This window comes from Staurois parvus, unplaced genomic scaffold, assembly GCF_062004578.1.
Source record: "Staurois parvus isolate SC_StPar_1 unplaced genomic scaffold, SC_StPar_1.0 ptg001349l, whole genome shotgun sequence".
NCBI lineage: Eukaryota > Metazoa > Chordata > Amphibia > Anura > Ranidae > Staurois > Staurois parvus.
In genome coordinates, this window is record NW_028319145.1 from 3750893 (window position 1) to 3767500 (window position 16608).

At 43.4% G+C, this 16608-nt stretch overlaps 1 protein-coding gene across 1 annotated transcript in view; it reads left to right on the forward strand.

Moving 5' to 3' along the window:
• The window catches only part of NTSR1 (neurotensin receptor 1), a 183236-nt gene that overhangs the window by 114407 nt on the left and 52221 nt on the right, over window positions 1-16608 (forward strand). The window contains exon 2 of the mRNA XM_089661539.1: window positions 3571-3772. Within this exon, the coding sequence (XP_089517665.1) occupies window positions 3571-3772 (202 nt within the window). The remainder of the gene's footprint in view (window positions 1-3570; window positions 3773-16608) is intronic.

The following is a 16608-nucleotide window of genomic DNA, read 5'->3' on the forward strand; positions in this document are numbered from 1 at the left end:
GGTCCTCGAGGACACGTGCAGGCACAGTCTCCATCATATTCAATTAACATTTATTTAAACCAATTAACCTGGTGGCAATTAGCAGTAAAGTCAAGTCTTGTCTCAAGTAGCGATATACATGTCTTGACTGCTAATGGCCTTGTGGAGGTAAACCAGAGTTCTATGATAAATCGTTCACTATTTCTATAATTAATTAACTGAACAAAAGGGTTCGGCAAAGAAATAGCCACAATTTATCTCTGTTGTGGCATAACATTAATTTCCCGTTACACTTCCTCCCTTTATCAGATGCTACAAAATGGTGCCAACATATATTTGTCATACTTGGATTGTTGCATTCTCGTATATACATTTGTCAGTGCACCGTCTAGATTAGGACTACACAGGGCTCCAGGCAGGATTATTACTTTGCCCCCCTCCCCCAACCACTTTAAACATGCATTGGTTCCTCCATCTTTTTTATGTTGTTTAATATTTTAATTGACTATAAGCTCTTCTGCCTTCTGTATTCTTCCTCTTTAAGTGTTCCTTAAGCTTTGCTGGATTCTATATCATCAACACAACTTTTACATTTCTACAGACACCTGCTGTTTTAAAACTACCACACCTCACCGACAGTGTCCTTGTCCAGTCAAAAGATCTCTAAAGCCAAACATTTTTTTTTTAAGTGGGCAAACCTGGCAAGTTGGCAGGTGGCAAACCTGTGTCGCACTGGGGAGATATCCTTTCACTTGCTGACAATGGTCAGCAGGATGGATAGGGAGGGCAGCTCTCCCTAATGAACTCATAGACAGCAATACAAAAATCTTTCTCACCCTACCCGAAACAAAAATTTTTTATGGATTTAGATGCACTTTGAGACACTTATAACCTAATAGATTGCAAGCTCTTTCTCCTTTTCTGCCACTACCTTAATAGACTGTAAGGTTTTCTACCTATCTGTCACTTACTGTATACCCTAATCGAATGTACAGTAAGTTCTTTTACCTTCTATCGGCATCACTCACATCCTTGTAGACTGCAAGCTCTTCCACCTTGTGTGTCAATATCTTTTACCCCAATAGACTGTAAGCTACCTTCCATACGAAACACCTAGATCCTAAGAGATTGTCACTTAAAGCGGAGATCCACCCTAAAGGGGAAGTTCTGCTTTAAGGAATGCTCCCCCGCTCCCTATTAAGGATTGGCACCTTTGGGGGGTGGGGGGGAGCGGGTACCCGAATTTGACAGGTACCCACTCCAGGCGATTGGAAGTGGAAGGTGTCCTCTCTCCCTTCCTCCTAGTAGCCTTTTGTTACATGTGACAGGTCCCAGAAGACTACAGGACCATTCATGAAGCACTGTGCTACTCATGCATGCGCAGTAGGCACCCGGCTGTGAAGCCGCAAGCTGTCATAGCCGGGTGCCCACACTAAAGATGCCGGCCTTCTGGAAAACAGGACAGCCGGTGAAACAGGATGCGGGGGACACACCACGGGACCGAGGGACAGGTAAGTGGCTGTTTTTTAAAAGTCAACAGCTACAGTTTTTGTAGCTGCTGACTTTTATTTTTTGACAGCATGAGGGGAACTCCGCTTTAACCATATTACATTTTGTATCTTTCCCCTACATATAGTAAAGTATCCCTTTTAAAGAATATGTTAAAAAGTATCCTGTTCTCTTTGAATTGCTTCCTTTGTGTGAAATCCCTGATGTTCCTGCCAGTCCCTCTGGATTCCTATTAAAACTGATCACGCTAGGCATGACAGTACAGTGTGGTCAGTTCTCTAGCTGTGTTGGGAACTCAGTGTGCTCTCCTCCAATGATCAGACTTGTTCTGACATGCCCCTCCCCTGCACAGCCATTCACTGGGAAGACTAGTATACTGCTTCTTCTTCTCCCTCACCTCTCTATGCAGCCTGAGAACAGAGGGAATGTGATGGCTTCTAAAAAGGGGGAAAAGGTATTTATAATTTTTTTTAGATCTGTACACAAATCTTTTGCCTTTCATTTCTATTTTAAACTGAATGGGTTGTTTTACAAGGTGAGGGTTTACATATACTTTAAGCTTTCTGACTACAAATGTGTAGATAAATTATATATGCCCAATAACATAATAAAATACACTAGCTATAAGCCCTTGCCTAATCCCTCATGCAGAACAGCAATTCAAAAAAATAAAAAAATCAGATTAGCAAAATGTTTGTAATTATATCATCAAACTGCACTGTGTGTTGAGATAAGTGGTGTGCACCTGGGAAGCGGCTCTGTTCATCTTTTCTCCCACCTCCCTGGTCCTTCTGTCAAGAGAGACTTGTATTTTAGAACTCCGTTTTCCAAGTCACATATCCAAGTCCTAACCCTGCTACAGATACAAAAACCACAATGGAGGAGATCACTATTACAATAGCTGGTACCATCACCAGGCAATGTATTGCACAAGCCCTCCAGTGTTAGTTTTAGCACTGCAGTGAAACCACACAGTAGTAAAGCTGGTTGCTCATTTAATGTCTCTAAATGTGGGCTTTAGCTGCCTTTTTTTGGGTTAGCTTTGTATACATGAATGAGCCACTATAGGTGTGAGCTGTATATAAAGTATAGCAGGGGCGGACTGACAATTCATGGGGCCCCCGGGCAATAAGGGATCATGGGGCCCCTGTGTCCTTGCCCAAACTCAAAAAAGCCTATGAAAAAGGTACCAGGGGCATTTCATGGGGACCCCTGCTGACCCCGGGCCCTTGGGCAGTGCCCGAGCTTCCAAATGGTCAGTCCGCCCCTCAGTATAGTATACTGAGATAGGACAAGTCATTACCCTCCTTGTTCTGGTCTCAGACAAAGAAAGCACCACCTGTTAAAATGATGTATAAGTATAGGTTTCCCTTTTACATATATCAGAAAACCTGTATTTAAATACTGTAAAAGTTTTTAAAGTATTATTTGTTGATAACATATATTCAGATTTGTTATACATTGTGTATTTAAAGTGACAACAAAAGTTCACTGTTTAAAAAAACAAAACAAACATGTCATACTTACCTGCTCTGTGCAATGGTTTTGCACAGAGCAGCCCCAATCCTCTTCTTCTTGGGCTCCCCACTGACACTCCTGGCTCCTCCCCCTTGACCAGTGCCCCCAATAGCAAGCTGCTTGCTATGGGGGCACTAGTGCGTGCTCGCTCCCGAGCCCCGCTCTATGCGTCCATAAGACACATAGACCCGTGGCTTGGCCTCGCTCCCCTGCTTTCCACTCAATGGCTCACTGGCTGTGATTGACAGCAATGGAAGCCAATGGTTCCTGCTGCTGTCTCAACCAATTAGGAGAGGAAGACCCAGGATAGCCGAGGCTCCTGTGCACATTGCTGGATCAAAAGGGGGCTCAGGTGAATATTAGAGAGAGGCTGTTGGGGGAGCAGCACACAGAAGGCTTTTTACCTTCATGCATAGAATGCATGAAGGCAAAAAAAACCTTCAGGCTTTACAGCCACTTTAAGTTGCATTTTTATGGTTGCCAATGTTACGCTCCAGATACACTAGATTCTAGGTCTATGTTCCTAACAGCCATTTGACCAGATCTCTCTTTCATATTTTTTAGGTCAATGCTTTCCTTTCCTTCATCTTTCCGATGATTGTAATCTCCGTTCTCAACACCATCATAGCCAACCAGCTGATCATTATGGTCAAACAGGCTCACCAGGAAAACCAAGTGTGCACCATTGGTGGACAGCAGACGGTCCTCAGCATGTCCATGGAACCCAGCCGTATCCAGTCCCTAAAGCATGGGGTTCGAGTCCTTCGTAAGTCTTTTTCTTACTGAGATTTCAACAAAAGAACTATTAAAAGGGAACATAACTTCTACAAGCATGCAGACCAGGAAGGTTGTCAATAAAGTTAGAATTTCTAAACTGCAGTCAGTGACTTAAGTAACCCATACATTCTTTTTTTTTTTTTTTCTTTCAACAAAAAAAAAATGACTTGATTCCCCCATCCACACGTTCAGGATTCACTCTTTGCTGAGCTATTGTGTTCTGATGGTGTGGAGACTTCCCCACCATCAGAATACAATGATCAGTGCTGCCAGCTGCTGTATAGCCAGCAGCATTTATCAATCTGGAAAAACCAGCAGGGTGGTTGTACAGACATCTATTGGGAGATCAACTTCTGTACTACCAGGGTGCCCATACATGGATCAAAATTCAGGTGGTCCCTGCTAAACCGGACAAATTATGATCCATATATGGTCTGCTTTAGAAAACTTTGAAGCTACTGATACAATGACATACATGACAGCCAGGGAACTAGCATGTTCAGAAGAGGAGATAAGAAGTGAAAGCCTCTATACTTTTATACTAGAGGTGTCCTTAAAGGGTTAGTTCACTTTTTAAAAAAAATGAAAAGGTGTACTAACACTACATGCCCTCTCTCCTTTGTCCCTGGTCCCTTCTGTACTTAGCTCCATGGGTGCTGAGCTGTCAATGCCAGTGCAGCCTATGCAGTGGTCCAGGGATTTGAAAACCCCGCTCTTATCCCTCTTCTATGGCCAGTACTGCCAGGACATATCAGACTGATGCTCTGTGCCTATGCTGACCAATTAGAATTGCTCTGATCCATCCTGGAAGCCCTGAACAAGAGAAGAAGGAGAAGAGCAGGAATTTCAAATTCCTGGACCGCTGCACTAGCTGAGTGGGCAATGACAGTTCATCACCCATGGAGGTAAGTACATCGAGGACCAGTGGGGTGGGGAGGGTGTAGAGTGTTAGTTCGCCTTTTCATTTTTTCCTGGAAAAGTGAACTAACACTTTAGGGTGCTTATAAACATTAGATATCTGTCTCTGACTATGACTGAATCAGGTGGCAATCTATTAGCTGTGGGGCAATCATAGATCAAGGCTTATAGAAGAGATTTTTTTGGGACAAGCCAGAAACTATTTCTGATTTCCACTGTTCTATTGAGAAGTCAGTATTGGAGATGTTTGCAGCGTGACTACCTTACAAAATTATTATTATTATACAGGATTTATATAGTGCCAACAGTTTGTGCAGTGCTTTACACTATAGTGGGGGACAATACAGTAACAATACAGTTCAATACAAGAGGGAGTTGAGGGCCCTGATCCTTGGAGCTTACAATCTAGGAGGGAGGGGTGAGTAGTACAATAGGTAAAACTGTGGAGGATACCAGTATTAGCAGAGAGCAGGATAGGCTTCCCTGAAGAGATAGGTTTTCAATGATCACCTAAAGGTAAGTAGAGTAGGTGATAGTCTGATAGATTGGGGTAGGGAGTTCCAGAGGATGGGTGACACCCTGGAGAAGTCTTGGAGACGAGCATGGGAGGAGGAGATAAGGGAGCTAGAGAGTAGGAGGTCTTGCGAGGAGCGGAGTGTACGGTTTGGGTGATATTTAGAGATTAGATCAGATACGTAAATTGGGGCAGTGTTGTGGATGGCTTTATATGTCATTGTTAGTGTTTTGAATTTTATTCGTTGGGCAACGGGAAGTCAGTGGAGGGATTGGCAGAGAGTGATGGGAGATACAGAACGGTTAGTGATGGTTTGTGTTTACACATGCACCAAAAGATTCAGATGTGAAATGAGAGGAGGGTAAATGAAAATCATCTCTAACTTATAATAATTTTGGACAAAATCCTCAGATATTTGCCCAGTGGTGACCATTTTCCTGTAATTAGTAAGCTGCTTCACAGCAATATAGTCCCAATGGCCATATTCCCTCTGAAACATTCTTTCCCTTTCCTGGCACATTATTTTGAAAGGTGGCTAAGTATATTAACTTTGTAAATAATGTATATCATCTGTCTCTTTTTATAGCACTTAATATTTACATCAAGGAAATAAAAAGAGAAGATAAAATGATGGTATTTAGAGTCTTTCTGTAAACCCAAAAGAAAAACTGTCTGCTTAACTAGAGATAAAATAACACGCCGTGCTTCTTTATCTACAGGGAAATAGTGCATCATAATTCCAGGCAAACAAAACAATTTCTATCCTAAAAAGCCTATAAATCTATATAAACAAACCCAACACAAAGACATTTGTCAACCGCCAGTGAGGATTCTGGCCCCTTTCCTCATTAATTCTGCATTGTGCCGCAAAGGAAGTTTAGGCTTTGTACTGCTTGGCGATTACAAATGCAGCCACTTCTACAGACCGAGCGTTCTTTCAGAAGCAGTTTGCAATGCTGATCAGATAGTGAACGCAAAGAGGAAAATACGATTTAGAAACAGTTTCAGTCTGCCATTTAATTGCAACAGAGGAGAATTAACTTTGCAACATTTTATGGTTTAATTTGTTTCTTTTTGTTGGAGTGCCCCTGGTCTGTCAAAACATTTACATATGCTGTTCAATCTAACCCGCTGTTCGGTGAAGGATGACGGTGTCGTAGAGCAGACTGGAGATGGAGATGTCACTTTTAATTTTTCTGTTCATTCTTCCAAATGCCAAATAAACAGATGGCACCAGCAGGAAGGACAACACATGTGTATTGGTACACCTAGACCCAACTGCTAGAAGGACACATAGTTGTAGTTCAGCTCTAGGTGTACAGACCCAGATTGGGTAAAATGTAAGGACACCGTACATTATTCCACCAACAAATATGTGCAAAATGTGAGAACCCACATGGATTGTACTGCACACTGAAACCTTGTTTTATACATAATAATGTAATACTGACAATCATCATGATATACAGGTATTGTGTGCATAGGCAATGGCCTATATTGGCTATGCAGAAATCTGGCCTAAGCCCTCCGTGAAAAAATAAATAGAATGAATGTAGCAGCAAACCTTACATAATTATTGTTTCCCGTCCCCTTTTTTGTGAAGTCTTTTCGGCATACTTCACCATTGAAAGTGTGGTGTGTGCAGTTTCTGCTCATAAGGTGGCTCCCTTGCATTGCAGGGTCTCCCTGGAGCCACCCAGAAGTACGCACTCCCAGCCAGGATTGAATCTTTCCATGAGGCTTGGTGCCGCACGCGAGGGATGCATGTGCAGTATGGCAGAAGTCTAGTGCTGTGTTCAGGTGCATGCGCAGTATGGGCAGTGCACTGGTGCCGAGTTTGGCCAGTGGCTCGGTGTTGTCTGTACTGTGCAGGTGCCTTAACACAGTACCAAAGTACTGTCCATGCTGTATACAATTGCGTATTTACCACAAGGCAAACAAGGCATTTGCCTATGGCGGCAATTTTCAGGGAAGTGCCACCCCCTGAAAGAAGAGACACACGTAGCAGGGAAGGAGACCTGGTGAGGCTCCACCATGGAATTCAAGGAGGCTGCACGCTGCTGGAGAGTGTAAGCTTCCCGCACAAGGAAGGGAGACACTGGGCTTGGCTCTGGGGATGGCTGGCTGGTTTCCAGAGAGATTAGGGTTAGTGCTTGTCTAACTCTCTCTCTCTTTGTGGGTGGGACGTGTTTGGCAGAGAGTGGTGGCAGGGTCCTGGGGTGGTTGTGGGGTTGGCGGAGAGTGGCAGGGGCTGGGGGGGGGGGTCTTGGTGCTGTCGGTGATGGAGGGATCCCAATTTTAGTGGGGGCAGGTGTGGGTGGGGTTGCGCTCAATTTTAGTGTTGCCTAGGGCAGAAAAAGTGCTAAATACACCACTGGCTGCATATGCACCTCAACACAGCACCAGAGCACTGCCAGTACTGTGCATGCACCCTAACACAGCATCAGAACATTGCCAGTACTGTGCATGCACCCTAACACAGCATCAGAGCACTGCCAGTACTGTGCATGCACCTTAATACAGCATCAGAGCATTGCCAGTACTGTGCATGCACCCTAACACAGCATCAGAGCACTGCCAGTACTGTGCATGCACCTTAACACAGCACCAGAGCACTGCCAGTACTGTGCATGCTCCCTAACACAGCACCAGAGCACTGCCAGTACTGTGCATGCACCCTAACACAGCATCAGAACATTGCCAGTACTGTGCATGCACCCTAACACAGCATCAGAGCACTGCCAGTACTGTGCATGCACCCTAACACAGCATCAGAGCACTGCCAGTACTGTGCATGCACCCTAACACAGCATCAGAGCACTGCCAGTACTGTGCATGCACCCTAACAAAGCATCAGAGCACTGCCAGTACTGTGCATGCACCCTAACACAGCATCAGAGCACTGCCAGTACTGTGCATGCACCTTAACACAGCATCAGAGCATTGCCTGTACTGCACATGCACCCTAACATAGCAGTATGGGTAGAACTCTGGTGCTGTGTTTGGGAGCATGTGCAGTACACCAGCCCACACAGAATCATAAAACACGTAGTTCTAAAGATCGCTGACATGCCCAGGGTGTTCTCCTGACTGGATGTTTGGGGGAGCACTGAAGAGGAAGAGGAAGAGGAAGAGGAAGGAGAGAGTAAACAGTAACAGCTAAAAAGTAAAAAGAGGGCACAACAAAGAAAATAAACACTTATTTGAATGTTACTTAATAAAGAAATGTATATACTAAGGGTGTAATTCTATGTTAAGTGTTTACATTTCACTGCTCAATAGATTTCACAGGAGAGCTAAGTGCTGTAGGAAGTCTCAGTTCTAATCTGAGATAGACTGTTAGGGCCCATTCATGCTAAGAATGGTGTTTCTTGCTTTGTCGTGTCCACTGTTTTGAAAATAAAAAGCTGTCCTTGAGCGCCAGTCAGTGACTGTGCCTAGACTGAGATGGTGTCATGAGTCAGGCAGTCTCCTTACATTCAATGATCACTGTACCAGGGGCGGACTGACAACTCATGGGGCCCCCGGGCAATAGGGGATCATGGGGCCTCTGTGTCCTTGCCCAAACTCAAAAAAGCCTATGAAAAAGGTACCAGGGGCATCCCATGGGGCCCCCTACTGACCCCGGGCCCTCAGGCAGTGCCCGAGTTTCCAAATGGTCAGTCCGTCCCTGCACTGTACATTGTGTAGCCAGTCACAAGTTGAAAGGCTGCAGCAGAGGCTGACCTGTGTCCTACATTTAGGAGCACAGCTAAGAACTGCACAGGCAACAGGATTCACATGATCCCTGAGCTGCCATCTCAGTCCTATGGCTCTGTCCTTTTAGAGAGGAAAGCAGATGAACACATTGTCAGGGGAGTACTATGGTCTCTGTGAGAGGTACTACATAAGTAAAAGTGTTAATGTACATATTATGTAGCATACAAGTACTTAGTAGGAACAATATATCAGATGCTAGCCCCACTTTAATGAGCTGAATGCTGTAAGCCACTAAACAGCACTAATTTATCAGTGAGATGACAAAGGTGGACTGTTTCCTGAGAACCTCTATAATGTTGCTGTTGGCATTCCTGTGACACATTATAACAAGATCGGAGGTTTACTTAAATGTAAGGATTACAAAATTGCAGCAAATCCCAGGACAGTGTCCGTGAAGGTATCAGTACATAGACTGCAACATAGTCACTGGTAATATCGAGACCTGACTTTAGCAGATTTAGAGCTTTGTAAATGATGAATGAGTCTGTCTTGCAGCCCAGTGCGCTTCAGATCCTGCGACTGTGATATCGGCCTTGACAGCTGCACACTTTCCCAAAAAACAAAGAAAAAATGATAGGAGGAAGAGAATGTTGTGCATGTACCCTCGGCTCATGTGTGCAGAGTGAAGGGAGCGTATACACATGAATATTTTAGGGATTTTACTGAAAGAATAAATGATTAATTCACTTTAAATAGAAGGAAAGCCTGCAAAAAGCACAGCGGGAGTGGATTGGAGACAATTTAGGTAACAAAGCAAACACAACGCGATATGTGCTTTTGTTTACTGCATGGAAGGATAAGTGCACTTTAAAAACACAATGTACGTATCCCTTTGCACCGACTTAAACCATCCCGCCCTCCCTCTCCATAGATGTATACTTACCTCCATCCAATGGATGTGGCCTTCTGTGTTTGTTTAGATCCTGGTCTCATGTGCGCATTACAGTCCGATAGACTTTAATGGAATCATTTCAGACAGGACAGGAAACCGCTTACTATGAGAGCAGCACACTCCTGTGCTAGCTCTGTGTGTCCATAGACACACAGAGCATTGCTTGGCCCCACCCCTGCTCTCTCCTCACTGGCTCCTCAATTTTGTTAAGTGACACATCAAATCCACACCCATTTTTTTTTAAAGCTTAGCAACAAAGACACTCCCATTTTGTTAAGCCCGGCATCAAATCCACACCCATTTTTTTTTTTTTAAAGTTTAGCAACAAAGATACTCCCATTTTGTTAAGCCCGGCATCAAATCCACACCCATTTTTTTTAAAGCTTAGCAACAAAGACACTCCCATTTTGTTAAGCCCGGCATCAAATCCACACCCATTTTTTTTAAAGCTTAGCAACAAAGACACTCCCATTTTGTTAAGCCCGGCATCAAATCCACACCCATTTTTTTTTTTAAAGCTTAGCAACAAAGACACTCCCATTTTGTTAAGCCCGGCATCAAATCCACACCCATTTTTTTTAAAGCTTAGCAACAAAGACACTCCCATTTTGTTAAGCCTGGCATCAAAACCACACCCATTTTTTTTTTTAAACCTTAGCAACAAAGACACTCCCATTTTGTTAAGCCCGGCATCAAATCCACACCTATTTTTTTTAAAGCTTAGCAACAAAGACACTCCCATTTGTTAAGCCCGGCATCAAATCCACACCCATTTTTTTTTAAAGCTTAGCAACAAAGACACTCCCATTTTGTTAAGCCCGGCATCAAATCCACACCCATTTTTTTTAAAGCTTAGCAACAAAGACACTCCCATTTTGTTAAGCCCGGCATCAAATCTACACCCATTTTTTTTTTTTTAAAGCTTAGCAACAAAGACACTCCCATTTTGTTAAGCCCGGCATCAAATCCACACCCATTTTTTTTAAAGCTTAGCAACAAAGACACTCCCATTTTGTTAAGCCTGGCATCAAATCCACACCCATTTTTTTTTTAAACCTTAGCAACAAAGACACTCCCATTTTGTTAAGCCCGGCATCAAATCCACACCCATTTTTTTTAAAGCTTAGCAACAAAGACACTCCCATTTTGTTAAGCCTGGCATCAAATCCACACCCATTTTTTTTTTAAACCTTAGCAACAAAGACACTCCCATTTTGTTAAGCCCGGCATCAAATCCACACCTATTTTTTTTAAAGCTTAGCAACAAAGACACTCCCATTTTGTTAAGCCCGGCATCAAATCCACACCCATTTTTTTTTAAAGCTTAGCAACAAAGACACTCCCATTTTGTTAAGCCCGGCATCAAATCCACACCCATTTTTTTTAAAGCTTAGCAACAAAGACACTCCCATTTTGTTAAGCCTGGCATCAAATCCACACCCATTTTTTTTTTAAACCTTAGCAACAAAGACACTCCCATTTTGTTAAGCCCGGCATCAAATCCACACCTATTTTTTTTAAAGCTTAGCAACAAAGACACTCCCATTTGTTAAGCCCGGCATCAAATCCACACCCATTTTTTTTTAAAGCTTAGCAACAAAGACACTCCCATTTTGTTAAGCCCGGCATCAAATCCACACCCATTTTTTTTAAAGCTTAGCAGCAAAGACACTTCCATTTTGTTGAGCCCGGCACAAAGCCACACTCTTTTTGTTAAGCTGTGCATCAATACAACATCCAGCTTTTTAAGCCATGCCGTTTTGTTAAGCTGAGCATCAAAACCACACTTTTATTTTAGGGCCCTCTCAAACTGACGATGTGCTTTTACCCTTCCTAAAAGCGCAAGAAAAACACAATAAAAATATTTCCCTTTAAATCCTATGAAACTCTTCACATTAGTGCTCTGCAGGTGCAGTATGTTTTGAAAAGTCCTGCATGCTGCATCTTTGGTGCCCAAAAGCACACCTCTCATTAAAATAAATGGAAAACACATCAAAATGCACTGCAGTTGCGTTTTTGTTGCACTTTTTGAGTCACGTGTCCATGTTTCACAGATGAATACTGGAAGTCCAGCAACCAGAAAAAAATGCACCCAAAATACATTAAAAAAAGTGTTATGTATTTTTAAAAAAAGCATGCCATGTTTTTAAGCTCATCACTGTAAACGGACCCTTAAAGTGGTTCTAAAGGCTCAACGTTTTTTACCTTCATGCATTCTATGTATGAAGGTAAAAAACCGTCTGTAGCCCCCAGCCCACCTAATACTTACCTGAGTCCCATCTCAATCAAGAGCCTCTGCTGTCTGGGGACTCCTTTCCCATTGGCTCTTCCTGCTGTCAATCACAGCCAGTGAGCCAATGGGTAGAGAGAGGGGTGGGACCAATTTGTGGCTCCGTGTGTGAATGGACACACAGAACAGCGGCTTGGGAGTGTGCCTGCTTGTGCGTCGCCATAGCAAACCGCTTGCTCTGGGCACACGACAGGGGGGAGGGGCTAAAAGCACTAATGGGGGACCCGAGAAGAGGAGGGTTGGGGCTGCTCTGTACAAAACCATTACACAGAGCAGGTAAGTATAGCATGTTTGTTATTTAAAAAAAAGAAAAAAAAAAAAGAATTGCCTTTAATATCACTGTAAGTTTAGCATCAAAGAAATTCCCATTTTGTTAAGCTGCGCATCAAAGCCACACCCATTTTAACTTGGGCATCAAAGCCACACCCATTTTAACTTGGGCATCAAAGCCACACCCATTTTAACTTGGGCATCAAAGCCACACCCATTTTAACTTGGGCATCAAAACCACACCCATTTCTTTATGCAGCGCACCAAAGTCAAGCATTAAAGCCACACCAATTTTATTAAGCAAAGCCAAACCTGTTTTGCAAAGTTTTGCCAAAATAGAGACAGTCAGGAAGTCTGAAAAATGACATAGATGATTTTTTAATGCTTTATATAACTCCATTTTTCATCAGCTCAAAGTCCCCAATTCACAACAGGCTGTTACTTATAGTGGGACTCCAGCCAAACTGTTTTAACAAATATTTAAGATACATTGTAAGGGTGCATCTCTAGGGCCAATGGAGACTTTTTGTTTTTTTCTAACAGTAAACCAGCCCTGTAGCTTTACAACATATGCAATAGTTTGTCTTGGCCTTTGGTAGTTTGTGTACATATCTTGTGTTAGGCAGCATGTGATTGCAATGATCCCTTCTCATGTTTGTGCTGGAAAAGTCACAACTGTTTTTCTTGTAGACCTTATCCTTCCTTGGCATTTGCTTTAAATTAAATTCTCGGAGATAGAAGCGTTCTCACATTCCTGCTCAAGTCGGCTCTTCTGTAAACAGCGGTGGAGCAGAAGCTGTGTGTTTATAGAATCTGCAGATTACCACCGAAAAGGTTTAAAATGACAAGTCTGGAATGCCAGCCAACAGAAGTGACGCATCTTTCTTCTGTAGAGAACATCTTCCAGGGATCAGAGATGGTCTGAAATTCACAGCTCCAGGAGCAGTAGTGCCCAGCTGGTGCTCCACCTATATTACTGATTCAGTCCTCTAGTATTATGGGGTTAATACATTTTATTAAATGATAATGTTAATGATATCATCAATTGCATGCTAGTATGTCACAAACTGCCTTCATATGTGGTCCGTGGTGGCCCCACTGGTAAATCTACTGGTGGGCCATATTTAAACTCTCTGCCCCCAACTGTAGATCTGATGGGATAAGATGATGAAAGGATTTTATCCAAAAGAGACCAACCCCTCTGAAGACTAATAAAACATTTTTAGTGTCCCAGGTTTTTTTTTTATTGAAAAAAACTGGTAACGTGCCACATGTAGACCACTACCCCAACATTCTCACTGTCCATGTACATCAATAAGCATGCTCGACAGCCACAAGCACTCAGTATCAACCTAAAGAGAGGTCAAAGAAAGCACAATCTTTGCAAATAATGCATGAAATGGGGGCATTTGAAGCAGAGGTTTGTCATTTGGGACCTCAGCATTGGTGTCATTCATTGCAGGATGGTTGTCTTCTGCTCACAGGATCCCACCACTGCAGCAAAGTAAGCAAAGGCACTAAGGCTGAAGTTTAGGTAGGGCTTGGACCAATGTAAGTATGTATGTTTAAAACCTGTGAGGTCCATGTGGAAGCTGGAAATCACCTGTAGTAAGCAGTGCTGCTACAGTGATCTCCGCTATCTTCTGGGTACTGTGCCAAGTGGCTGTCCTGCTGCACTGTGGAGACAGGGGGTTTCTTGCTCAGAATGGCTATCATTCAGAGACCATTTTGCATTTTCTCAGTGAATACAAAGTGATCTCTCATTGGACAAGGTGGAGAGGCAGGACAGCGATGTCACATTTTCCCCCTTGTCCAGTCAGAAAACTAAAAAAATGCGAAGCGTTCTCTGAAAGGTGCCGTGCTGTGCCGAGCGAATAACCAGTTGTGTTCAGTATACAGCAGGGAAGCGACTTGGCAGGGGACCCGGAAGCTAGAGACAATATCAATCATTAGTATCGGTGATTGTGTATTGATTTCCAGATTCCACAGAGATCCCATGGGTATGGCCCATACAAACTTACATTGGTCCAAGTGGTATAGTGTGTATATAAATACACTATATCGCCAAAAGAATTGGGACACCTGCCTGTACACGCACATGAACTTTAATGGCACCCCAGTCTTAGTCTGTCAGGTTCAATATTGCGTTGGCCCTCCCTTTGCAGCTATAACAGCTTCAGCTCTTCTGGGAAGGCCGTCAACAAGGTTTAGGAGGGTGTCTATGGGAAGGTTGGACCATTCTTCCAGAAGCACATTTGTGAGGTCAGGCACTGATGTCGGGGGAGGAGGCCTGGCTCACAGTCTCTGCTCTAATTCATCCCAAAGGTATTCTATGGGGTTGAGGTCAGGACTCTGTGCAGGCCAGTCAAGTTCCTTCACTCCAAACTTGCTCATTCATGTCTATATGGATCTTACTTTGTGCACTGGGGGGCAGTCATGTTGGAACAGGAAGGGGCTATCCCAAAACTGTTCCCACAAAGTTGGGAGCATGAAATTGTCCAAAATGTCTTGGTATTCCGACACCTTAAGAGTTCCCTTCACTGGAACTAAGGCGCCAGGCCCAACCCCTGAAAAACAACCCCACTCCATAATCCCCCCTCCACCAAACTTTACACTTGGCACAATGCAATCAGCCAAGTACCATTCTCCTGGCAACCCCCAAACCCAGACACGTCCATCAGATTGCCAGACAGAGAAGTGTGATTCGTCACTCTACAGAACACGTCTCCACCGCTATAGAGTCCAGTGCTTTACACCACGGCATCCAACACTTTGCATTGCAATTGATAATGTGGGGCTTGGATGCAGCTGCTGGGCCATGGAAACCTATTCCATGAAACTCTCTATGCACCGTTGTACTAATTTGCAGGTGACATGAACTTTGGAGGTCTTTAGCTATTGACTCTGCAGACAGTTGGTGACTTCTGCGCACTGTACGCTTCAGCATGCACTGACCCCGCTCTGTCATGTGACGTGGCCTACCACTTGGTGGCTGAGTGTCTGTTGTTCCCAGTTGCTTCCACTTTGTTATAATCCCACTAACAGTTGAGCGTGGAATATTTAGTAGCAAAGAAATGTCACAGATGGACTTATTGCACAGGTGGCCACCTATCACGGGACCACGCTTGGAGTCACTGAGCTTTGAGAGCGACCCATTCTTTCACAAATGTTTGTAGAAGCAGTCTGCATGCCTAGGGGCTTGATTTCATACACCTGTGGCCATGGAGGTGATTGGAACCCCTGAATCTAATGATTTGGAGGGGTGTCTCAATACTTTTGGCAATATAGTGTGTGTGTATATATATATATATATATATGTAAATGTATAGTATATATATATAGATATATATATACACACAAGTATATACATATATATTAAAGCTGAAAATAGTGTTGACAGGAAAGCACTGGGGGTGAAAGAGTTAACATCAGTGGAGAAGCCCTCGGGAAATGTCACTCTCGTTCTTGCAGAAAGATCAGAGGTTTTTTTAATTCCAGGATTTCCAATGAAAGTGCAATGCACTCTTCCACAATTGTTCTTAGTGGAATACACTGGATGCCCTTTAATTTCACAGCAGGATCAGTTGACCTTACCCTTGTCTTACCATAATATTATATTTGTGTGTTTATCTTCAGAGATAGAGTAAGAATATGACAATAAGAGAGAGAGGGAGAGAGAGCAAATAAAGAGACAGAGAAAAGGACATAAATTCTGTAAACAGAAGATAGGAAAGTAGAGAGGGATGGAGAGAGTGAAAAGGGTAATGGAAAGAGAAGGGATGGATCGACAGGAACACACTAATATATCACATACATACACTGATCATCCATAACATTATGGACACCACCATAACATGACCACACACCTAATATTGAGTAAGTCCCTCTTTTGTCAACAAAACAGCCCTGACCCATCAAGGCATGGATTCCACTGGACCTCTGAAGGGATGCTGTGGTATCTGGCACCAAGCCATCAATAGCAGATCTTTTAAGTCCTGTAATTTGTGAGAGGAGGCCTCTATGGATCAGACTTATTTTCCCAATACTTCCCACAGATGCTTAATTGGATTGAGATCTGGAGAATTTGGAAGCCAAGTCAACACCTCAAGAACACCTTCTTCCATTACTCCATGGTCCAATTCTGATGCTCAGGTGCCCATTGTAGAAGCTTTTGGCTTTGGA